The 25,552-nt window shown below is 39.5% G+C and overlaps 3 protein-coding genes across 3 annotated transcripts in view; all 3 read right to left on the bottom strand.

The window, feature by feature from the left end:
• Positions 1–1,812, bottom strand: part of LOC113782511 — a 17,073-nt gene extending 15,261 nt beyond the window's left edge. The window contains exon 1 of the mRNA XM_027328402.1: positions 115–1,812. Within this exon, the coding sequence (XP_027184203.1) occupies positions 115–1,812 (1,698 nt within the window). The remainder of the gene's footprint in view (positions 1–114) is intronic.
• Positions 1,813–2,843: 1,031 nt separating this feature from the next.
• Positions 2,844–4,100, bottom strand: LOC113782510. The gene has a single exon (XM_027328401.1). It carries the CDS (start codon positions 4,098–4,100, stop codon positions 2,844–2,846), a length of 1,257 nt encoding a protein of 418 aa, XP_027184202.1.
• Positions 4,101–6,830: 2,730 nt separating this feature from the next.
• LOC113781952 (carboxyl-terminal-processing peptidase 1, chloroplastic) lies at positions 6,831–18,689 on the bottom strand. Its single transcript, XM_027327835.1, has 13 exons — positions 18,248–18,689; positions 17,837–17,956; positions 17,107–17,244; positions 13,446–13,550; positions 13,176–13,344; positions 12,352–12,428; positions 10,513–10,557; positions 9,542–9,625; positions 8,357–8,395; positions 8,193–8,255; positions 7,593–7,722; positions 7,465–7,521; positions 6,831–7,371 (listed from the first exon to the last, which is right to left on the bottom strand). Exons 1-12 carry the CDS (start codon positions 18,683–18,685, stop codon positions 7,466–7,468), a joined length of 1,464 nt encoding a protein of 487 aa, XP_027183636.1. The 5' UTR covers positions 18,686–18,689; the 3' UTR covers positions 6,831–7,371; position 7,465.
• Positions 18,690–25,552: the final 6,863 nt, after the last annotated feature.

Genomic DNA, 25,552 nt, shown 5'->3' with positions numbered 1-25,552 from the left:
AAGGTTGGTCAGCTGGTGGTGCTCAGGAGCGTAATGTTGGCAAGAAGGGCAGCTAAGAACCATGAGTTGGGCATCTAGCCGAACGATTGGCCAGAAGTACCCAAGCAATAGGACCTTCTTGACTAGCATCCGATAGCCAACGTGTGCACCACAGAGCCCCTCGTGGATGTCTTGGAGGATTCTTTTCCCTTCTTCTGGTGTGGTACACCGCAACCACGGGTCGAGGTACGATCTCTTGTACAAAACGTTTTGCCGGAGAGCGTACCGACCTGCTTTACGCTGAAGTTTTCTTGCTTCGCCTCGATCTTCTGAGAGCTCTCCCTGACTGAGGAACCGAATTAGCGGACTCATCCAAGTGTCCCCTGGGTAAACGGGACACACGATTTCTTCTGCATAGTCTGGTTCGGCCAATACTTCTACGAGAACTATTTTGTTCAAGTCAGAGAAGGAAGTGGATGCGAGCCGAGATAAGGCGTCAGCCCGTCTATTCTGTGACCGGGGTATCCTTTGAATTTCGAAGGACTCGAAGTGTGCTGTTAACTGGCGGACTTTGGAGAGGTAACGCTGCATGACCTCTTCTCTAGCCTCATACTGGCACACAACGAGTTGGGAGTCGTTGTTGACCAAGATGTGCTGAACACCGAACTTATGAGCCAGTTGTAGGCCAGCAATGACTGCCTTATATTCAATCTCGTTGTTAGAGGCAGCAAAATCAAACTTAAGGGCGTACGAACACAACTCCCCTTGGTGGTCTTCTAGGAGCAAACCGGCTCCACTACCCTCGTTGTTAGACGAGTCGTCCACATGTAGGATCCACTGCTGAGGCCCAACAGTGGTTGAGATGGACTCATTCGATTCATCGAAAGTGAGCTCGGCTATAAAGTCCGCAAGGGCTTGCGCTTTGATGGCCGTTCGGGGCTCATAGGACAAATCGTATTCTCCCAATTCGATGACCCATTTAGTGAGACGTCCGGAAGTCTCGGGGCGTGACAAGACTTGTTTGAGGGGCTGATCGGTCCTCAGGCAAATGTAATGAGCTAAGAAGTAGGGCTTCAGCCTACGAGCTGCGTGGATCAACGCCAGCATGAGCTTCTTTGCTTGAGTATACCTGATCTTAGGATCTCGAAGGACTCGGCTAACGTAATAGACGGGCATTTGCACACTCTCTTCCCTTATTAGCACGACACTCACGGACTCATCCGCGGCAGACAGGTATAGGTATAGCTTATCCCCAATCCGAGATGAAGTTAGTGTTGAGAGGTGGTGTAGGTATTCATTTAGTTGCTCAAAAGCCTGTTGGCACTCTCCTGTCCAGGAGAAGTTGTCAGTTTTCTTCAGGACCTTAAAGAAGGGCAATGCCTTGGAAGCAGATTGCGACAGAAATCGGTTCAGGGCTCCCAGTCGCCCTGTAAGCCTTTGCACATCCCGGGTGTACCGAGGTGGAGATATTTCCTGGATCACCTTCACCTTCTCAGGATTTGCCTCTATACCCCGCCGTGAGACGAGGTATCCCAAAAATTTTTCCGAGGTGACTCTAAAAATACATTTCTTGGGGTTCAGCATCATCCGGGTATTACGAAGGATCTCGAGGACCTCCTTCAGGTCGAATAGGAAAGTGGAGATCTTCTGACTTTTGAGGAGGATGTCGTCCACGTAGGTTTCGACATTTCGACCTATTTGAGATTTGAAAGTTCGGTTGACCAAGCGCTGGTATGTGGTCCCGGTGTTCTTCAGCCCAAAGGGCATGGTGGTGTAACAGTACACACTTTGATCTGTGTAGAAGACCGTCTTCTCCTGTTCCTTCTCGTTCATCCCGATCTAGTGATACCCCTTAAAGGCATCGAGAAAACAGAAGATTTCGTAACCCATGGCTGAATCCACCAGGGCGTCGACTCTAGGCAATGGGTAGCAGTACTTAGGACAGGCCTTATTCAAGTCGGTAAAATCGACGTACATTCTCCAGGCCCCCGTGTCCTTCTTGACCATGACTGGGTTGAATTACCAGGTTGGGTACTGCACTTCCCTGATAATCTTCTCAGGCAGGAGTTTGTCCACCTCCTCGCCTACTGCTTGGCTGCGCTCTGGGCCGAAGTGCCTTCTCTTTTGTTTGACCGAGCGTGCCTGAGAATCAACATTCAGCTCGTGTACTATGAGGTGATGAGGCACACCTTGGACCTCATCGGCAGCCTAAGCAAAAACATCCCGGTGCTCCTTGAGAAGATCTACCATCTGTATCTTAAGCGAGTCAGGCAAATGGACGCCGACGCGGATGGTCTGATCGGGCCTGGAGAGATCCAAGGGGATATCCTCTACCTCATCTCCGGTCTCTAACCTTTTCGGCTTCCCGGTCTATTGAGAATCGATACAATTGATTGAGAGGATACTGGACCTTCTCTCTGGCCTCGTTCCGGAGGTTGAGGTGGAGGCGGCTTGCAAGGTGGCGAGGTAACATTCTCGCGCAGCACCTACATCACTGCTCACCTCGGTCACGCCTGCCGGAGTTGGAAATTTGAAGATTAAATGATACGTGGAGTATACTGCATGTAAAGCGTTAAGCGTAGGTCGGCCCATCAATAAATTATAAGGAGAGTCAGCTTTGACCACGACGAAATTGATGGGGACGATACGGCAGCAGGGATGATGTCTTACGGTCACCATCAGTGTGACCATCCCTTCCGGGTGCACAACGTGTCCTCCGAACCCTACCAGGGGGGTTCTAACAGGGGTTAGCTACTCCTTGGTCAACTTTAGACTCTCAAAAGTTCTGAGATACATAACGTCCACCGAGCTCCCTGGGTCAACGTAGACCTTCTTGACGATGTAGTTATTAGTGAGCACCTCAATCACAGAGTTTCATGGCTGCTAGAGGCAGCGGGGACGGGATCACTGGAACCGGAAAAGATCACTTCGAATAGGCGAGAGCTCGACTCGGCCTGATCTGGGTTGGCTTGCTTGTAGGTCCTCTTCCGGGAGTTTTGACTATCTCCTCCCGTCGGATCTCCGGCAATGGTGTTGATGACCCCGACGATATTCGACCCGTACCCTAGTCTGTGACTCGAGGACCCGTCTCTAGGATCCTCAAGGGGTCGACAGCTGCTTCTCGATACTCGTCTTTGGTCATCTCGGTCCTCACGTCGAGAGTCATTGCGTTGATGACCTCCATCTCGGCGGATGAACTGTTTCAAGTGCCCCTGTTTGATGAGGTGCTCTATCTCTCTTTTAAGGTCGTTGTAGTCTTCCGTTTCATGTCCGATGTTCCGGTGATGCAGACAGTAGAGGTTGAAGTTTCTCTTGTCTCTGCTCCCGAACATCTTTGGAGGGGCACGTTCGAAGTTGTTCTGCTCCATTACGGAGAGTACTCGAGATCGGGTGGTGTTTAAAGGGGTTAGCTCGGATTCAGGGATAGGTGACTTCCCCTTGGCTATCCTGTCAAATACATTTCGACGATCCCGGTTAGGGTTTTGGAAGCCACCGTCAATACCGGCTTCACTTCGGCTGGTTTCTTTCTTCCTTCGGGAATCAGTTCCCGAGCGAGCTGTTTGGACTTCTTTTTTCATGTAGTTGAGATCCTCGACCTGTATGCCTTTTTCGACCTTCGACCAGAGGTCCTTGAGTGTGCGGGGGTAATTCTTGTGTATCCCAGTATTAAATACCCAGGCAACGAACCCGTGGGTAAAGGCAGCTATTGTAACCTGTTCATTGGGATCAGCTATCTGCACGCTCTTCTCATGAAACCTCTGTACATAGGACCGAAGTGACTCTCCTAGATTCTGCTGTATATTCAGCAGATAAGTCGAGGTCCTGGTCGTAGGCCTAGAGGATACAAATCGGTAGAGAAATCTCTCCACTAATTCCCCCAGGGTGGATATGCTCCTAGGTTCTAAACCCCAGAACCATTTTCGAGCAGTTCCTTGAAGGAATACTGGAAAAGCCCGACAGATGACGGGGTCGGGAATGCAATATATCCGGAAAGCCGAGATGAAAGCATGAATATGATCCTCAGGATCACCTCGGCCGTCATATGAAGATATGGAGGGAAGCTTGAAGTTCGGGGGAAGCCTTTCCTCATTGATGTCATCCGTGAAAGGTGGAGCCCTCATGTAATCCACCCTCGAGAAAAGGTCTTGGTTAGGAAGGCGACCTTAGAAGTAGCCTTGGATATGGCTCGCTTCGAAGCGCTCCGGCTTAGACGCCTCCCATCAGACTCCTCATCAGATGAATTCTCGGGGGATCTATCCGACTTTCTTTTAGAGGATTCGGCCTTTTGTTTGCCCTACCTCTTGAAGTACCTACTTAACTCTTCGAAGATGTTAGGGTTCTCGTTCACAAATTCGGCCATATGGGTTATGGCTTCTTCGTTTGCGGGATGGGTCCTTGAGGACTCTTGCCCTTCAGAGGAATTTTCTTGTTGGGCTGCCCCACTTTGCTCAACTCCAATAGTGAGAGCCTTCCTGCTCTTAGAACGCGTAGGCCTCATCTTCTGATGTCTTCGACTTCCCACAGACGGCGCCAATTGAAGAGGTGATTTTTGACTTGACGAGGTGGCCCGAAGGTCAGAAAGTCTTCTTGGCTGAGGAGGTCACCACAGTAGGATCACCTGCTTAAATTATAAGAAGATGGGTCGAATCCCCCGGTATAGCTCCGAAACTTAAGTTAGTTAGGATCGAAGCAATGTGGGAAGATGAATATTAGCCTTTTTACCAGAGATTTTGCATCTCCTTTCTCAGTGGGAGCTCCCGCTATTTATACAGGACAATCAGGAGAAAGAGAGAAGCTGTGGGTGCAGGTCCCTAGAAATTTGATGTAGACAGCGTATCACACTGATTTGATCAGACTCTGCAAGGGGCAGTGTGTCAGAGCAGCTGCCAGTCATACGTCAGCGTGTGTCAGAGGTCACATCCAATACTTTTCCAGTTATCTGACCCTTACGCATCACTTCGGCGGTGTGAGCTACAGCTCCGACCGAGGTGGGAACGAAAGTCGAGTTCACCCCGGTCGCCTAAGGGTACAGGATGTCCGAGGTGGAGCTATCAGGGATTTAGCCTGTGGGATGTGTGGGCCTTCGGGATATCCGAGCCGATTTGACCATCCTCAAATACCATAGCCAAACTTTTGTTTGCTTAAATCAAAATCTAGGAGCGACACCCAGTATGTTTTCAAGAAATATTTTGCAAAGTCCTATCCAAAAAAAAAAAAAAGTAGCTCTAGGCAATGGTAAACTTAAAACCCATACAACGAATGATAATATTGTCTTTTTAAACGAACATATGATAACGAATGGAATCCTATGTCTGTAGTAATCTGGGCAATTATAAGCCAGGGTAAACAATGAAATGACTCTAAACCGTAGTAATATGCAAAGAGCCACTAACACTTGAAGATACCAATTCTTTTCACATAAAAATGCAACAACTTTAATTTGTTCATTTTTTTGAATTCGTTGTTCAATCATCCCGTCCTACCAAAAAAAGGGAAGGTGCAAAGCAACAAATGGCAACACAATTTTAATCCACAGCTTTGACAAACGAATTATCCAAAAATTCATAAGCAAATCTGGCCGTGAAGCTTGCCCACGTCAAGGCATGGAAAAGTGCAAAAAAAAAAAAAAAGAAACTCAAAAGCAAGGGAATGCTCACCAAAAATGCCGATTTCGGATGCCATGCACCAAAGCTCTTTGTTCGGCCTCTTTTCCCCTTCGGCAGATTGCAGCTCTGACTAGGATAGTGCCTATTTCAGAGAATCCCGCTCGTATGTGAATCCCAACAAGATTGTTGCTTTGCTAGATTGGTGAATCCCTGAAGTTGGACACCAATCTATGAAATTTGAAGCTCAGCTTCGGCTGGAGTTCAGCGAGGCAACATTACAAGTTTGCGATTGAAAGGTGACTACTGCTTTTTCAATCCGATAAAAGGAGGGAGCAGGATGAGAAAACAAAAGCAAAAAACAAGTCTTTTGTTCCAAGGCCAAAAACGATGTAGCATTAGAAAACATATATTGTGTACTCAGCTATTTTTTATTTTTGAACTCCTTTTTTGACGTGTTATTTAATTAAAGACAAAAATAGTATTGCAAAATAATTTAGTGCTATTAACTCAAAAGCACTAATGAGAGAGGTCATTTACATAGTTAAGGTGTCCCTTTTTTGGGTTGTTACAATAGTCAAAGATCCTAATCCTAGAGTAACAATGCATATGTTAAAAGGAGGGTATTTTAACAGCAAAACATAGTAACAGCGAAAGCTTGGGGCCAATGCTTCTTCCTTTCTTACACAAATTTTAGGGTGTATTTGATAAAACTAAAACCTAAAACCTGCAATTTGAAATCTGAAATTTGAATTCATTAAGTTATTAAATTGTTAAATATTAAATCAAATACATTTGAATGTATATCACATTCAGTAATAAGTGAATAACTTATCACTTATTTTTAAGAGCAAGTTTTCCCTAAAAAATTCAGTGACACTTAATTAATTCAAATGTTCAATTTTTTGTTATCAAATCTATTTTAACATATTAAGATCTAAATTTATTAAATTTAAATGTTGAATTGAAATATGAAATAGAACCCAATAGATTTGGAACATTGAAACTCTTCAACATGGGAGATATTTCTTCATCTACAAAGCTTCTAGCTGTATTATTGATTTATCTTTTTACCTCCCATAGACAACTTATCCCATGTCTCCGGTAGGTAGCATTTGCACTTCTTTTGAACAATATTCAAACCAAGTCAAGGAGTTAACTGTGTATTAAATCAGTGTAACCCAAAAAATTATAATAAAAAACTATAGAAAGTAAACTTCATAGAACCAATGTAGATGGAGAGGCAAATTACACACATACATGTACATGTGCAGGAGAAGAGAAATAAATCAACCATATATCATTATTACACTTGATAACAAGGCTCTCAAATTTCACTCTTTTTAAATGACGACAATAATTAGCTGACAACAATAATAACTCTCCCTATTTATAGACTAGATGGTTTGGTAAAGAAGTCTTACACTATAAGAAATTTTCTAATAAATAACTAATTTCTAAACAATAAAACTACTATAACTTAACTCCAATAAACTTAATAAAACCTTAACTTAATTAAAACACTGTTAAATAATAATATAGAAATTTTTTATTTTTGAGCCTTGATTTAGTACGCCAACAAAATCCTTTGAAACCACCGCCAAGTAGTCAACTGTGCTCTAAACATGTTGAAATTTCCCTCTGCATGGTGCTCAGCGAGGTCACGAATTCAGGACGAACCAAAGGTAGGACACACATCATATCATTGAACTTCGGCTCATTGCTGGCACACTGATGTCGAGCATTGAACTCATGAAATTGTCCGAGCAACGTTAGTAACTCCAAAAACCTTAAGATTCAGAGAAATTCATAAAACAATGAGCTTGAAACCTTACGCAAAGCAAAATTCAAAACACAAAAATATCAGAATGCTAACCCTCACCTCATCCTTCTGGTGGCTTATGGCACTTAGACAAATTATTCATGACTTCATCCCAAGCTGTAAAAGAAGGTTAAATATAGATTTTGAAGAACTGATATTATTAATATCAGGGCAAGGAGAGTTCTTACAAGGGAGGCTGCGGAAATCAGGCTCAACCCCATTGCCATTTATGTCCATGTGATTTGGTGTAACATACTTCCCAACAGTGACAACAACGCCAGATCCATCATGCAGCTCAAAAACAGATTGAATCAGTCCCTGCAGGAACAAAATTAATTTGATCACCCATTATAGCATATCCAATGTGGGAATTCCTTTTACCTTTTCTAGTACTTTACTGCTAAGATGAAGAGATGAAATTTTCAATAGCAGGATGTAAACAGCAACATCATGAAGACCAAAGATCATGAGATTATCTTGGACATGGAGTATTTAATGGACTTGGCTCAAATATCAGAATAAATTAGTAAAAGCTAGGAACTTTTATTTATCATGTCAGGGCCAAAAAACTAATGTAGGTTACAATACTGATACTATGTAGATAGCTGCATTGAAGCTCCGTCAAGTTTAGGCAAGTTTATCCAATATAGAATAACCAACAAAAAGTCCATAATCCATGTCTATTCTATATGGCAACTCCGAGGTTTAATGCATTTCATTTGAGAACAAAAAAAAAAAATTAAAACACACATCAGCATATGAGTATAAACTACAAAAGCAAATACTACCTTCCCATAAGTCCTTTCCCCCACCAGAACAGCTCTGCAATTATCGTGAAGTGCAGTGGCCACCTGAAACAAGCAACCAAATAAAAAAAAAAATAAAAAAAGAACCTTAATTAGAAAAGTTTAAACTAAGATTAGAATGAAATCTTGTAGTGTAAACAACTTACAATTTCACTTGCACTCGCAGTATTTTTGTTCACAAAAACCTGCACTCAAGCAACAAACTAATAAGACTCGTCATGAGAACAAAGATTTTTCAGAAGTACAAAATAATGTCTGAAACCCAAAGTCTGCCTCTGTCATGTCATTATTTTGTCGTAAATTTGTTGTCATTTACTAAAAATAGAAACAAAATCTGTGTTCCTCTTCCAAGTTTAACCTTACAGCTAATTGGTAGAAAAGACTAAAGTCATTTCTGTGAGGCCCAAGAATATTAATTCATGTATTTCCCGACGCGTGATTGATTTGCGCAATTTTGAAAATGTGTTTGCTAAGTTTAATCACATTCATGCCATTCTTCTACATCAACATGAAAGATGAGATCATTTGGGCCCACAATTGGGTCCCAAGTCCCAGTAACATAAAGGCATTCTTTTGTTTCCTCACTGCTGGATACTCAACTTTCTGAAGGACAAAATTCAAACTGGGAAAACTAAACATCATCAGCAGCTACTGTTGATTAAAAGCACAATACAACAATTTTTTTGGGACAGAGGGAGTAGTGTAAAACACCTTATGCACATAAAAATTCCGATGAAGATGGTCATATGTGCAAGTCTTTACAGAGGCAAGGCTCAAAAAATAACTAACATAAACTGAAAATAGGGCTAGACCTTTTTATCAGCTCCTAAGGAAATTAGGGCTTCAATGTAGCAAATAACTGTTCTATTCAAGCAAACAACCACCATCAGCATTGAGAAGCTGAATTCAAAAGTACATTAGTCCAAAATGTTCAACAAAGAACAACTAACTGATAGTGGACATCTCTAAGTCAATGGACCTAAAGGGATTTAAGTAATCATCCTGGCGATTACATTTCTATATCTCCCCAACCCATTAATTCAAAATTGATTCATTTTTGCATAAAAATCCTATTTCTGTGGCACAGTTATTTGCAGTCTTAATCAAAATCCAATTTCACAAAGTCCACCCTTGACCAAAAGTTTTACACCAGACATTTACATTTCAGTTCTCAATTACATTTACAAAGGGTACAAAGTCATGCAGAATTCATACATGTTATGAGCTCATCATATTACCAAGGTTTCTGAAAGCACATGATCAATGTGATTTTTTTCCTTATTTATATGATAATAATCAACAAAAGTGACGAGCCATAAGATAAGGCTTACAATAACAGGAGCCGAAACTAGAGGTGGAACTTCTGCTACAATATTTTTGACATATTCAGGATCCCTTCCAACAGTATAAGTCACCTGTCCATGGCCATAAAAAAAGGGGGGGGGGGGGTGAAAAAAAAGGAACTTCATGAATGCTAGTTGTAGCCTATTCCATTCAGGAACAAAGAAATTGAGATCAAATGATCAAATAGTTTTTCAAATTGCTAAAAAAAAAAGATCTGACATGTGCAGAAGCTTTTCAGTAAATGGTAATCAAAAGCACTATAGATGATTAAAAAGGAAACAAAAGAAAAGGAAACAGAACAACAGAAATGGTGAGCAAGAGAGGATGAAAAATCCCCACATCACAGGGAAAAAGAACTACTTGTTTCTGACACAAAATACGAAAGCTAATAGGGCAATAAATTCTTAATGAAACTCTTCATTACATAGGAATTTACACTCTGGGAATAAAATTTAGGAAGACATCTAAGTGCTCCATCTATGGAGACCCACATACAAAACAGCCTTCTGGTCTACAGTGAATAACAGGAGAAATATGTGTGTTTGGACAGGAATTACAAACAAAAAATATTTGCTTGCATCACAAACACATTTTCCAACACACCTTTTTATCTCACATACATCACATCGCAAAAAGTGCAATAGTAATTATTCCAAATCATATTTCAAATAATCTCCTATGCAAACACTTATAACTTGGGACTCGCATATATGTGTCCTTCAGTGGTCAGAAAGATATAGGAAGATACAAACTTAAGCATATTATTTACTTTTTATAAACTCACTAACAAATAGCACAACAAATTGCTCTTTTGCTGCAAATGGGAATAAAATCAAAGCAAACAAAACCCAGAAAAATATACACCACAAAATCTAGTTTAAAGGAACCAAAAAAAGAAAAAAATTTTGGAAGAAAATGCATTTCAATGTCCTAAATTTGATGGAGTAGATTCACTTACCGTCTCCCCTTTGTTTAGAAAGAGTTTAGCAATTTCAATCCCAGCCTGAAAATGAACAACCATTATGAACATCATATGCTTGGAAAAGATTTCATATAAAAGACAAAACGGTTGATGATATACAGAACGAAAATCAGAACAGGCCTCCAGAAACCATAGGCATCACTTCTTCAGGCCATTAAACTGTTCAAAAACGTTTACTGTAGCAACTAAATCCTGTAATGTGCATTAATTACGTCAAGACAGCAGAAACACAACTGTAAGAAAAGAAACAAAAATATTAACTCCCTAGGGTGCATAGCAGCACTTTTATATACAAATACAGTTCAAAGGTGAATCGACCACAAAGCAAGTAAAGTAAGAGAAAGCACACATACTGTGTCCCTCCAAAGAAAAGAAAGCATGCATATTGCATCCCTCCAAATACTTTCAGATTTCCACACCATCAATAGGTTGGGAAACTAGGTATTTGAGCTAAATGCTTTAGTCGGTGCAGATTTTTTTACATGACATTTTAGTGGTTCTTTAATCAGATTCTGCACTTTCTGGAGAACAAGTATTATCCATCTTGTTATGTTCTTGGAGAGCAATAAGCGATTTTCATCTTATATTCCAGACTTCCAGTAGAAACAAGAATACTTCAGTAAGAAAATCCTTTACAGTCCAATCAACAACTCTGAACCAAACTATGAAAGCACGCAATGTGATTATTTCTCCTGGACAAGAAAGAACTCTAAATATTGGCTTTCTTAGTCTCAAAATATTCAGCACTTTTGGGGCCTAATCACAATTAACTAATTTTACTAATCTTTTTTTTTTCTTTCTTTTTTTTTTTTTCTTGGATGTGGGGTGGAGGGGAGATGGGGGACAGAAACAAGGAGTCTAACATCCTACATGTGAAAGAACAGATCTACAATCAGTGGGAACCATATTAACATATGTTAGACTGCAACTCATAACTGTGGAACTTGAACCAAGGTCCTCTTACACTTGACACCTCAAACATGGTTGTTTCACAATCAGACCAAGGTCTCATAGCAATGTTGCTGATCATTTGAATTCAGAATTGTCACCACAGATAACATCCTTCAGCAGATCTAAGGACTTCAACATAACTAAGCCTTCTTGATGAACTCATCTAAAAGTTTAAGTCCCCAGTGGCACAACCTCAGTTGCACTAACATGCATAACTGAACTTATTTATAGCCCTGTTTTTGCCCAAATGAAACTCCTAGGTGTCCAGGTTGAGCTTGACCACATGGACTCGAAGCACAAGTCCCGACAGCAAGAAGTAAGTTCATAAACCGCTTCAACAGCAATAATCATGTGATTCATTTCAACTATCTCAAATTTGATAGTGGCACCTGTGCATGCACTCACCAGCCACTTTATTATCCTGATGCGGGGACGACTTTAGGAGAAGAGGATAATTCTTGTCTGCTCCTCAAAGCCCTCCCGCACAGTTAAGGACAAGACATCCAGGCTGAAAACATTATAAACCCATTCACAAACAGCATCCAAACCAAATGAACTGTTCTAGTATCAAGTCAAATGACCAAATTGACTAACTGTTTAAGCCATTTAGAGAGCACGCTCGTTAAATACTTGTTATTCAGCATTACTGCTAGCCCAAATAATAAACATAACACCAGAGTAACTTAATTTCCAAGAGACGATTAGCATCATATCCTGGCATACTCCCCTTGAATGTCTGTTTGGGTACAGGAAATACTTGCTGCTCTTAACACAATTGTTGAACAATTCAAGAAATAAAGAATAAAATTCAGTTGTAAACTGAAGAAGTAACAAGCACAGAAAAAAATTGACTAGTAAGTTAACCTGTACTAGTCCACCAAGATTATCTCTAAGATCAAGCACAAAATATTGAGCACCCGTGTCCTCGAGTCGCTTGATTGCTGCAAAATTACTTCCTTCAGCTATATGAAATGAATCTCAATGTGCAAGACCAAATAGGAATACAATCAACACAGAGAATGAAAGAAAATTCTGGCATCATAGACATTGAAAGAGAAAGAACTTGCTTATTGGCATCTCGACTATAGAATAAACAACTTTAAGATTAGTTTGGTATCTTATCATGAATATACTAAGTCCGATGAAAAATAGTTCAAATAATAATTAGCTTATATAATACTCTGTGTAGTAACAAGTAAAAAAGGTTGCAAAATCTCTTATTGCCATTAACATTAGTTAATGATTTTCCTCTGTCATTACTTACCTTGCAAATTCATGTTTATCTTGCATATAAAGCATGTTTACAATAACATTTTTTTATTCAACATGGAGAAAATAAAAAGACCAACATTTGGCAACAATTCATGACATGCTTAGCAGGAGGATGAAAGAACTTCAACAGCATCATATTTAAAATTTTTCGACAGATGTCTGTCATGTAGATGTTTTACTATGAGAGACATGAGTATCCAACTACACAATAAAAAATGATGTAGAAATGATGTAGAAATGCTGGATAGCCATATTTTGGATAAAGGAAAAAGAACAAATGAGAAAACATCAATATCCCCCATTATACTGAAAATTAAGGAAACACCATCTAGAAAAGAAGAATGACTAAAGATGAGGTTGTCTTGCCAAAAAAAAAAAAAAGGTTAATCTCCAGGTACAATGAAAAAGGCATCCACCTATAACCAAATCTTTTCTTGCCAGCGCATTAAACTCTTTCAAGTGCACATAACCAACGGATGTGGTTCCATTTTCACTCTGCTCCAAGCGATAAAAAACGGGAGTTTTTGCAACAGATTGCCTCTGGACCTCAAGGGCTTGGACAGGTCCACAGTTTCCATGCTTGACCTAACATGCATCATTTCATCTAAGAAGCACGTTGCAGAAGTACCATATGAGATAAGAGATGCAGTAATGATGACCGTACTTCAAAATTCAGAATTACTAACCGTGATGTCCACAAATGTTTCACCGGGACCTTGTAATAGAGATGATGCTTCAAAGGCAGATTTCCCTCTTATATCCACCCCATTAACAGACAGCAATTCATCTCCCTATAAAAGTTGAAAAGAAAGAGAAGTTATTTTATAGCTTTATTGAAACTATTAGAAGAGAATGAAGACAATGCTAATAATTCTCTACAAAAGGATTGAAAGGACATTCTAAGTGATGAAGGCTGTCTCATTTATCTTTTAGTATGTCCCTTATAAATTAGAAACTCAAAAAAGGAAACAAGTGGAAGAACAGAGTATTTCTGGTGCTAATAAAATCTATTTGCAAAAAATACATGAAATGTCGAGGAAATTTGTCTGGCAGAGAAAATTCAAAAGCATGACCTTTATGGAAACTTTAAGGTTTTCTGAAGACCTCTGGTAGTTATACCATGCCCTTTTGAAGGGATTGTTGAGATTCTCAATTTTTTAGTCAAAGACCATGTAAGGATACCATCTTGCCAATCTAGAAACCACAACACTCAGCCACCAATCACAAAAATAATAAAATGAGATGTAATGTACATTACAAGTCACTGCATGGTGTTTATTCCTCAAAGGAAAAGTGACTAAACATTAGTTAACAAAGTGTAAAAGCAGGTATTTTATCACATGAAGTACCGCTCTCTCACTCAATGCTCCTCTGAGGCCAACAGCTCAATTAAATCAAACCAAAAATCTTGCAAATGCCATCTTCCCCATGACACCTTAAACAGTATATGAAATTCTACTTACAAAACCAAATCCCAAGTCCTATCTCACTCTTAGTTGTTCACTGTCTTAAGCATATTAACAGCCAGAAAATAACATAAATAGGTTGTGGCATTCACAGATAATGCAGATAGTAATAGCTCTCCAATGCATCGAATAATACTCCACATGCCTAAAATTGATTTAATTCAACTCTAACAACTTCAAACAAAAATTTTTTCTTTTCCAATCTCTATTGTTCAGTGGCGGAACTAGGACCTATGGCCAGTAGGGCAGTATTGTACCACTAAAATGATTCCATTTGTTATGCAAGGAGAAATTCAGTTTAAGATTATGCAATTATTTCAAGGCTTTTTTCTTTATTTTTTCTAAAGTTATTTCTTACTCAAATAGTACCCAATATTCTGTTTTGATAGCTCTAAAAGAAATTGTACCATAGGAGAGGTATCTAAAAAATTAATAGTTTAGGAGGCAATGTGAGAGGAGATCAGAGTTTTTCAAGATCTGGGGGCTATATTAAGGGAAAAGAATATTTTCCAAAATTGAGGGGTGTGGGGGGGCAATAGTGAGTAAAAGTAAAGACTGTGTTATATTTTCAAGCTTATTCTTTTAATTTTTTTGGGGGCCAATAGACCACCCTTGTTAAAATGTGGTTCCGCTGCTGCTAGTGTCAAACTGTCCATTTAGTTTTTACTGGGCCATGACTCATGGTTTATCATTTTTTCAAGCTTTATACGATCTTGAAAAGACCAGAGGTCTACAAAAATTAGAACAATTACAAGACAGCTTCAGCTGGCACTCATTTAAATTTTTGGCACAATTTCTTCTTATAAATTATAAACAATTATAAGTTAACGATCTTGTAGCCCTAAACAATTAAGAATTCTCTGAAGTACTAGAATAGCGCCACAATTATGATATCCCATTGATATAGAGCCAATTCCAATGTTCAAGCCATCAAGAGATTCTGTTTTGGTCAACAAACTATTATAAGACTCAAGCTGCTCTAGTGGATAGCCAATAGGCAAGAAGCCAATGATCACCATTATTCACCAATACCAGAAATTACAAAGGTAACCAATGTCTCTCTCTAAGACACATCGAGAAGCATCAACCTCAAGTTGATAGATTTGGAGAGGTTTTTTTTTGTTTTTTGTTTTTTTTGTTTGGGGGGGGGGGGGGGGTTGTCATTCATTCTAAACCTCCGAAAGACAGACTGAAGAACTGCTTATGAGGAAAAAATTGGAAGTTAACCTTACCCTGTGACAAAATATTCATACTTCTTCTGTGTTCTTCACTAAACCTTCTTCCAATGGAAGTTTCAAATAGGAAATCAGCAGAAGGCCCTCATCTTGCACTTGCAGCTGTCACATCCTAGTGAATGTCTTTTTCAGGAGTTAGAGGAAATGTATCTAAAGCACATCAATTAGTAGGTATGAGAGGATTATCTTCTTCCAAGGAAAAAGGGCAGCACAGGGGATTCACATTGAACTTTCTTTTCATCATTTGAGTAGTGGGTTATAGTCCTATTTTTAGATCCTAATTATCTGAGATAGCAGAAACAAGTACTGCAAGCAAGCAGACTTTCAAGCATGTCCACAGGTTTCGATTAGATGTGGTTGAAAGCCGTATATTTGACTGATTGTGGGATCTAGGCAACAGAAATCAATATTCCAGTCAAGGCACATTCAGCACATGATTGGTGCCAGGCAACTAGCATAAGTACCTGACTATTGGCAGTAGGGTCTCATGACATCAGCTGGTCAATGGTTGCATGATTGCGTGCACCATTGGCACATAATGCTAATGAATTGACAAATGCAAAAGGTCTTATTAATGGCTGGAATCAAGAAACTAGGTCATCAACTAGATGCATGGTTGTTGGTTAAACAATTAGGTACTTCTGGTAAACTAGAGGGATCAGCAAGATGACACGGAATATGTGTCGAAGAAAGGAGCACTGGCATGTGTTGGACCAGAAAATGACCTCGACAGAACCTCCTGTTTGTGCAGTTACCAGTGATTACTGAAGCTGCCAACTGACGTGGGAAAAAAAAAAATCTAACCGGAGAATATTGTACTTAATTTGCAACATGTTTTATGTACACATTCCTCTATCAGCAAAGAAAAAAGTAAAGACTTGGCCTCAAGAACTAGGGATTGAGTTTCCAGATAAAAATCAGGCCTTCTGACAAATTCACAGAAAATAACGTAAATCTTAGAACCTATTCCATACGTATGCTTCTCAGCTGCATCACTGAGAGCTCTGCAGGTAAGTGGCAGCAACGAATTTCCTGTATTTCAAATACGATAGATGCTAATTCCACATTTGGATGAATGTCCAAAGTTTGGCTAAGTGCAGCACATCACAAGAAAACTCCAAGTAAATACCTTTCATCTTTAGGAAGAGGGGTGTCAAGGGTTGACCACTGGTCTAGTAGTCCAATGGCCCAACTATATTTATTGAAGTAGTACTTTCTAGTGATTTGTTAACAGGAGAGTCACAAAACCATAGAGAGCCAATGATATAGAGGTCTAGAGGAAGAAAAAGGAGAATGCATAATCAAGTTGCATCTGAACTTTTGCCAAAATAATTGGGCCTTAGTCCTTGCATTAAAGCAAAGGAAAAAAATGCTTAAATAACTAAGAACATGGTTGTTCAAAGTGACACTACAGAATGACCATAAAAGGCATGACCTGAAACAATAGCATGTACAGCCTTATGTTTGAACATTAACTAGCAATGTATGGCCAAACACAGAAAAAAGTTTTGCTTATGTACTATGCATTAAGCTGAAAATTATATACAAGGCATGAAAATAAACTTCAGTTCTGATGTTAAACAGTTGGTATATGGCACTAAAAATTAAAAAAAATGGATATTTAGCATTGAGTTCAAACACAATACCTGTCTCACACCAGCAGTATGGGCAGGGCCATCTAAAAGGATCCCTAAAACCTTCAATTTCACACCTCCACTGTCATCTGGAATTTCCCGTAAATTAATCCCAATCCCAGTCATATCATACCTCGCCATCTTGGAGAACTTTCAGCAATGATGAAAGTAACATGTTCATGCAATAAAATTACTGAAAATTTTGTAAGTACATATAACGTTTATACTTGGTATAAGAATCATATATGAAAAAAAAAAAATCTAAGAGTGAATCAGCCTACTCCCAAAAGCTTGTTTCAGCAGCTAAGTGAAGATTAGCAGTGAATTATGCATTGCAATAGGCTCTACAGGATAGTTTATGCATTGCCTTTAGCAATTTCATAAAATAGCACACAAATAAACTTAAGAATTAGGGTCAAAAGGACCAACAAGCTACAACATATTAATAAGTCTGAGATTAAGATTTCCACTTCCATCTTTTTTCCCCCATCCTGCCGCCCAAAAATTAAAAAGTCCTGCCCTGATGGAGAAGACGAGCAATAAAAATATGCACACTTCAGAGAGGAGGCAAAAAATAGATGCTGACGAAATGTTTCAGCACTAAAGATCTCAGAAATACACTTGGGACTATGCTACACTACATTAGTTCATTCACCTAAATATGTTATCAACCATATTACTAGAAATAAAACCCAATAGTACCACTAAAATCCAATTCCCCGTGCAATTAACCAGAAATTACCTCTTCAGGAGTAAGAAAACGAGTATAGGGGTCACCTAAGCTGGCCAGCATCCGCCTAATAACAGCATGAGCTTTTGATCTTGTCTGATATGACATCCCCAAAACATCAAATTTCTTTTGCTGAACCACAAGAAATTGCAATAGTAAAATAAAAGGAAAAAACGAAACAATAGTACAAAGTAATGGAAAGATAGCATCCCCCATTACAGAATATCAATATGGCTCTGTTTGGATGGTCAATATGTTTCCCACAAAAACAATTTCCAAACTTTATAGTGAAGTATTTCAGAAATACGTTTCCAGAAAACCCCAAACACGTTTTCTAAACTTTATCCTACATACACAATTATCGAAAGAACAAAATGCGACAGTTAAATTCTGCAACAAAAGAATCACAGTCGTAGGACTTACAAGCCAAGTTTCCGGAGACCAACGGTGACGATTAGTAGTATCGAGAAAGCTATCATAAACAACTTCCCAAGCCTCTTCCACTATGCCTTCATTGGTCACCAACCCAGAATCTTCTTGTCGCTCTTCATCTTCACGGCAATTCCTGATCGAAGAAGCATCGGAAGCAGGAATCGAGGATTGAACTAATGACGGCAAGTCGAAAGCATTCGCAATTGAGAAAGACAACGGCGGAGAGGACAATAGAAGACCACATGAGAGAAGAATTGAGACTCCATTGCATAGGACTTGGCGTAGGATTTTGTCGTCAGGGGTGGTGGTGCTGGCCGCGACGGCGGCGGTGGAAGAAGGTTTTGGCGGAGGTTTATAGTGGGTGAATTTGGCGAGTGGTGGTGGAGAGAGGGCCGGTAAGGGCAAGTTCGAGATCCCGAAGAGCCCCATCTTCGTCCTCCCCACCGTTGTGACAGTTTGGATAAGGGAAATACGATTTTATGTGCAACAAAAGACAATTGCTACTTTGGTCCCTTATGTATGAAGTTTTAGTTAACACAGCCCCTCATTTACCCCCTTGTGCCAAGTTAGTGCCTTGTCAAGTGCACATTAAAATAGCAAAGGATCTCCGAGAAATTTCTAATATTATGATGATTTTTAAAAAAATTCTACAAAGGAGGCATTTTGTGTATGGGATTCTGTAAAAGGGGTGTTCGCATTTAGCAAATGCGAGTTCCTTGAGCTCGCATTTACCAATTGCGAACTCTCCCTGAATTTTCCAACCACCGAAATACAAAAAAAAAAAAGAAAAAGATGTCGAAGACCTCGCATTTCGCATTTAACAAATGCGAGGTAAGTAACCTTACATTTCTTAAATGCGAGTTCCTCAGCCTAGAAGCCATGCGTGTTTCATCACGCGAGTGATGAAACTAGAGCCAATATTCACTATTTACCATCTTAAGATTATTTCCAAGAACATGAATCTAGATTTTGACATGATTTTTGTTTTTGCTTCAGTTGTAATGCCATTTTCCCTTGCTTTATGATTGCACTGCAAATTATAAAATGATTTACAATTTGCAATGAAAATTTCTATAAATTTTACTACTTAAGGCTCTAAATTCATCAGAACTGGAAAAAAAATCTCATAATATTGCCATCAATAATTGATACTAATTTGGGGCAATAAATCGTAACCGAACTAGTAGGCTTTCGGCTTGACTGTATCTAGCATCCGATAAATATTATGTCCAGAAAATTATATTCAAAATGTGCCTTTTTTTTTTTAATTAGGAGTAGACAATCATTTTTGTTTTTCCATTGACATTTATCATAGAGGAATAAATCCTTTTTTATTTGAAAACTCACACGAGTTAGAAGTTAGCAAATGTGAGCTCCCAGTACAACATTTTATATACTAGTAATTCTTTGTATGTAAATAACAAAAAAGTTATAGATTAAAAGATTTGATAATTATACGGTTGGAAACACCTAATTTAATTATTAAAACATTTTGTAAAGAAATAACTATACATGTATAGTTCTGTATACGGTTGGAAACAAACTCTGGCTTTGTGTTCAGATTGAGTACCTCGCATTTGCGAAATGATTATTTATCAAATGATTATTATGTGATTATTTATCTTATAGATTACAACATATACTTTGCCATAATAATCATTTCCAAATTAAATGAGAAAAAATGAGAGTAAACCACATATATTTAATGCACCGACTAAGATATTTGACAAAAAATGTAGTTGTTTATTGTAATATATTAGGATTAAATCCTTTTTTTTTTTTTGAAAAAATTTTGACAGAGTCTCCCCTTAAAAGTGGCCTAAATTCCCTGCCAGCAAACTCAAAATAGAGAACATTTAATCCAAGCAATATTTCCAGCGACGTGTCCAAATATTAAACATAAAACTACTAAAAGTACCACACATTTCCTCCCCCACACTTATAATACACATTGTCCTGAATGTGTATTCTAAGAAAGGAAAGAAATACGAGAATAAGAAGAAAGTACTCCCTAGTGCAATGCCGAGATCCAGATTAGGCAAAAATCACAAACCACTACCCTGAGTTAAACATCCAACATTGCACAGATTAAAAACAAAATAAGATAGTGATCCAACATCCAACATTGCACAGATTAAAAACAAAATGAAAGCAAATCCATGCACAAATAAGATAGTGATCGTAATGGTACAGCTTCAATCGTCATCTTCATCTGCACCACCACCCTGAGGTGCAGGAATGCCTAAATGATGCTCTATGTTTACCAAGTGAGTGTCCGTCCTCTGCAACTGGAACTGAATATCTTCCAAGGTAGTGAAAAGACATGGCCAGTTGGGTTGAGGATGATGCACCGGGGGAGATGGTGGAGGGGCAGAGGTGGATGGATCAGCATCATCTCCACCATGCCTTGCTTTAGAACGCCGCTCGATAAGTGGAGGAAGGAAAGCAGCCACGTCGATGCCCATGTTCCGTAGCAAAGTAAAAGATAACTGGGTACTGGGGCGGACAACTTGTCGCTCAACTCTAGCTAGATTAACCCCCATCCCTTCAAACACCAATGTGAGTAGTCGAGGGAATGCCAGCTTGAAAGAAGTAGTCTGACGTCTCACTGTTGACCGTATATAGCTGATGATGATATTTGGCAACGAAATCTGAGCATAAGAGGTCTCCTCGGTTGTGGAACATATAGTCCAAGAAATAGATATCACTATTCCTGACCTCGCTGTGGCCCGTCTTCTTGGGAATCACATTGTGCGCTATCATATAGATGATGAGGCGATGTCTGGCATCAAAAACTGTAGCAACAATCGTCTCCTTCCTCGATGAACGGAAAGGTTGGTACTGAAGACCGAACTTTGCCATAGCATGTGCTGGATCCTATCTTTTGTTTGGAGCGACGAAGCCTTTTTTCAAATTCACTGCAGGACCTTCGTCACGACAACCCAAAAAGGCTGCTAAACGCTGCCTTGACAAGACGATGCGTGTTCCTCGAACAAAGGACTCCACCTTTTCACCACTATGCTTCGCCTTGTTAATGATATTAGCATAAAACTCCCGCACAAAGTTCGGATAGTAGTAATCGGGTAGTCGAAGAATTGGCTCCCAACCAAGTCGGTCAAATGCCTCCGAAATCTGAAAAGCAGTCTCTACTTCGGGGCTCACATGTTTTTCGAACAAGAACTCCAAGTTGGCATGTGCTTCATACCACTCCTGGTGCTGTAGAGTGGAAAACTTAGCGCTAACAAATATTCGTGGCTCTCGTGCAATTCTCCCTCGTAGACGTCTAGGAGCAGGTGCAGGCGAAGGCGATCGTGCTTCCTCTTCAGTTTCTTCACCTTCGTCACTGGGATCCAAGTTTTGTTCAGCCTCCTCACTGCTAAAGGAAGAATAAACTGCTTGCCTTTTTTTCCTTGCCATAGTACCTAAAAACAAATAAATCCAGCAACCCATAAATCAATATGGCAAATATTGGTCACATCGTGAATAATGTATATTGACAAATCAAAAATAGCTCAAATAACCTTACATTCATATCTCTAGTTCACGAATAATCAATTAAATATTCAAAAAGATCCAACAATAGAGATATTATTGTAAAGTTGCAAAAACTAGCCTAAGTCACCAATTTGATCAAATTATGTAACAATTATATCACAAGCAATGAAATTAGGATTAATCATGATTATAGCAAGCAATAATTAACAACAATAACACGTAAATAGTTGTAAACCTGGTTAAGAAAAAATTATCGTAATAACTCACAAATTCAACCAAATGGGCCCGATATATACAATACACATGCTAAAGCATCATCAACTAAGCATTATTAACCATACCGATTGATCACCAGTAGGTTAAAAACATCGTAGGCAAACTTCGTAATTTTAGCCAAATTTGAGCTCATAATCTAAAACCACCAATAAACCAACAAATAGAGTACATTTGTACTTGTATACATGCTTAAATAACCTTAATCAACATAAGTGAGGCCAAAAACATCTATATACATCAGCAAAAATTCAAAATTAAAAGATATCAGAAAGCTCAGGAAATTGAAAATTATGAATTTCGAAAATACGAATATTCGATGAAGAAACTTACCTCAATCACGTAGAAGAAAGTTTGGCGATGCTAAATACGTAAAAAGCCCTATGAAACAATTTGAAATTGACCTCCTATTGAAGAACTTAGCGGATGAAAACCCTAGCCTTCAATCCCTTGGTTACCGAATTTTGAGGTGTTTCTGATAAATTTCAATTGGTTAGAAAGGTTGTATAATGCTCAAAAGGTGTTGGGTTGATGCTTTTTAAACAGATTATGTTGCGAAAATAAAGATTTGGAAATTGGGTGAGTTTGGAAGAGAGAACACACGAGGAAGAAGAAGAATAAGAATGCTGAAGGAACTGGCCGCGTTTGCCGATTTTATGGTCGAGGACTCAAAACGCGACTGCAATACACGATCTCATGATCGCGTATTTGTGGTCGTGTTTTATTCTTTGAGGCCGCAGATTGTAATACGCGACGACACAATACGCGACTATATGGTCGCGCTTTCTTCTTTGCTGCCGCAGGGTGTAATACGCGAGAACATAATACGCGACCACGTGGTCACGTATTATGTGTCGCATTTGCTTCTTATTAGCTGCTGCTTGTAATACGCGGGCCCTAATACGCTACCGTAATAGCGCATATTGTGGTCGCATTTTTACTTTTCTGCAGTTTCTGCAGACGCTCATGCACAAATAACCTTTTGACTATTAACACTCCAAAATCAAGGAGTACATTTTAAAGCACTTGTCTAATAATTTGTACCTTACATGCACATGCAAAATAATAAATACATGCATTCAACTAGTGATTAATTTGAACTGCTAATATTCGGCAAGACGATGAATATAAACAAAAACGTAATGAATATATAAGTATATAACACAGAGTTATAATATTCATACAAGTACTACACAATTAGAGTTTTGAATATCAATGACGTCCAAGTTTTTCATGAGTGCCACATCCTCTGGGTTTGTGTAGTCTTTGTGCTCGACGTGGCTGGTCTGGCATCACTATATCGACTTGAGTAATCTGTGACTCAAGTCTAGCATCAACAGCTTGGGTACTTTGGCCTTCATCTGTACCTCCTACATGTTGTTCACCACTGCCAAGATGTAAGTCTGTTTGGGGGGTTAACTCCGTCATAGGCACTGGGGACCTAGAATGGCCAATGGACCTAGACGTGCCCTGATGCTCAGTAGCCTGTGACCTTCCATCAAATCCAGTTTGCTCGGTGGGTTCTGGTGATCGGAGTTTACGATGTCGTCCACTGCCATGCTGACCTCCGTGAACATTCCTAGGAGCTCTTTCAACGCGACTCGGGTCTACTGGTTGTGGCATTTGCTGTGGTACTCGTGGAGGGGGAAAAGCAAGTCGGGATGCTTCCCCTACAGTTTCCAATGTCATGGATGCAAAGTCCTTCATTGCATTAAAATAATTTGCATGTTGTTCGTCACTCTGTGCTAGAGAGGTCTCAGCCATGTAATATACCTGAAACATAGCATCCATCTGGAGTGCAAATATTGGGTATAAGCGAGGATTAATAGAATTAAATCTTAAAAATCGGACGAACGAAGAATCTATTTTAGTAATTGTAAGGAAAATTTACCAGATATTGTGCTCTAACACTATCACCCTGAAAGCCCTCCGGAAAAACGGGATGCCTAGTAGGATTTGAAATATATAGCACTGTCCGCTCGCGATACCACTGACGATACTCATCAGATGGATATGTAGGATCTTCAGCTACAGCACCGTCTTCCACATGCATATGCTGATCAGTCCATACATCAACATATGCTCCATGCGTAGTTATCTAGTCTTGATTCCCCTTGTCACGACGATCTAGAGAATGTAGTGCTGCTTGATTTTCGGTCAATCTAAGATCAGGCACAGGCTGATGATATCCAAACTGTTTCATAACTCGATTCGGAAGATGTGGCTTGACAACTTCCCAACATATGAGATACATGACAGATCTCCAAATGTCGCGTCCTGCAGTATAATGTGTAGGCAGAGAAGCGAGAACATCGATTGAGTATGGCTGTCATATGAACTGCAAGACAATAATTATTCAATGACATACATACAATAAATGAACACAACAATTATCCTCCAATACATAATTATTTCAAAAATTTGGGCAGCATCTCCCCTATAATTGGACGAAAACTCCCTGCCAACCAATTCATTTTAACAAGAACAAGCATAATCTTGTTGCTGTACAACCAAGATATACACAATGATCAAGCATCTTACTCAGATATAACGGCAAAGAGTAATCATAATGACATCAAAGGATAGTTAGTGTACCTCTCGAGCACGTAGGTCTGTCAACTGATCTCGGAATATAGATACAACATGTCTTGCCACTTTGTGTACATCAAATTGAACATTCCACCTGCAGAGAATTTCGAATGTTGTGTCTTAGAGGAAACAGTTGATTCGTATTAGTATTATACAAATATATTTGATATACATACCAAGCTCCATATGGACCAGGATAGTGCTCTAATGGCTGCACTCGATCAGGGCACATCGTTGGTATACGTTCTCACGCCCATAGCTGTAATTAAGTTATATTTAAATATGTTAACTGACCATGTAATTATTTTATAGTTAAATTTAGACACGTTTAACAAGAGTAATGTACCTGTAGCAAAACTAATGGTCCTGCAATGGTCGATCTAGAGGGAGATGTGGCGCTACACAATGATCGATACAGAATTGCTAATATCACACTACCTCAACTATATTGCCTAACAGTTTCCAAATCTCGTAATAATGGCATATACAGCAGTTGGACTTTATTACCGGACTTATTTGACAATAAATGGCCGCCTAATATCAGGAGCAGGTATATGCGGGCACGCTGTCTACATTGGACATCCGAAACATCGGGTGCCAACTCTGTATCTAATACTCTAGATAAACACCCCAATTTGAGCCGTTACTTATCAAAATCTAACATCGGTGGAGAAAAACCAATCAACTCCTCACATAAATTTCTCCACCCCTGAACGCTATGAGATGTATCTATCCCTATAACTGGAGGACCATTTATGGGTAGATCCCACAGGACCTCCACGTCCTATAAGGTAACCGTAGTCTCTCTAACGAGGAGATGAAATGTATGAGTCTCGGGCCGCCATCGCTCCACTAAACTAGTGATCAAAGCATGATCAACATCATATATCCACAGTCAAGCACCTCTTCAAAACCAGCCAATCGAATATAATGTCGAAC

This window comes from Coffea eugenioides, chromosome 9 (genome assembly GCF_003713205.1).
Source record: "Coffea eugenioides isolate CCC68of chromosome 9, Ceug_1.0, whole genome shotgun sequence".
NCBI classification, from domain to species: Eukaryota; Viridiplantae; Streptophyta; class Magnoliopsida; order Gentianales; family Rubiaceae; genus Coffea; species Coffea eugenioides.
This window is presented reverse-complemented; position numbering and strand designations above follow the sequence as displayed.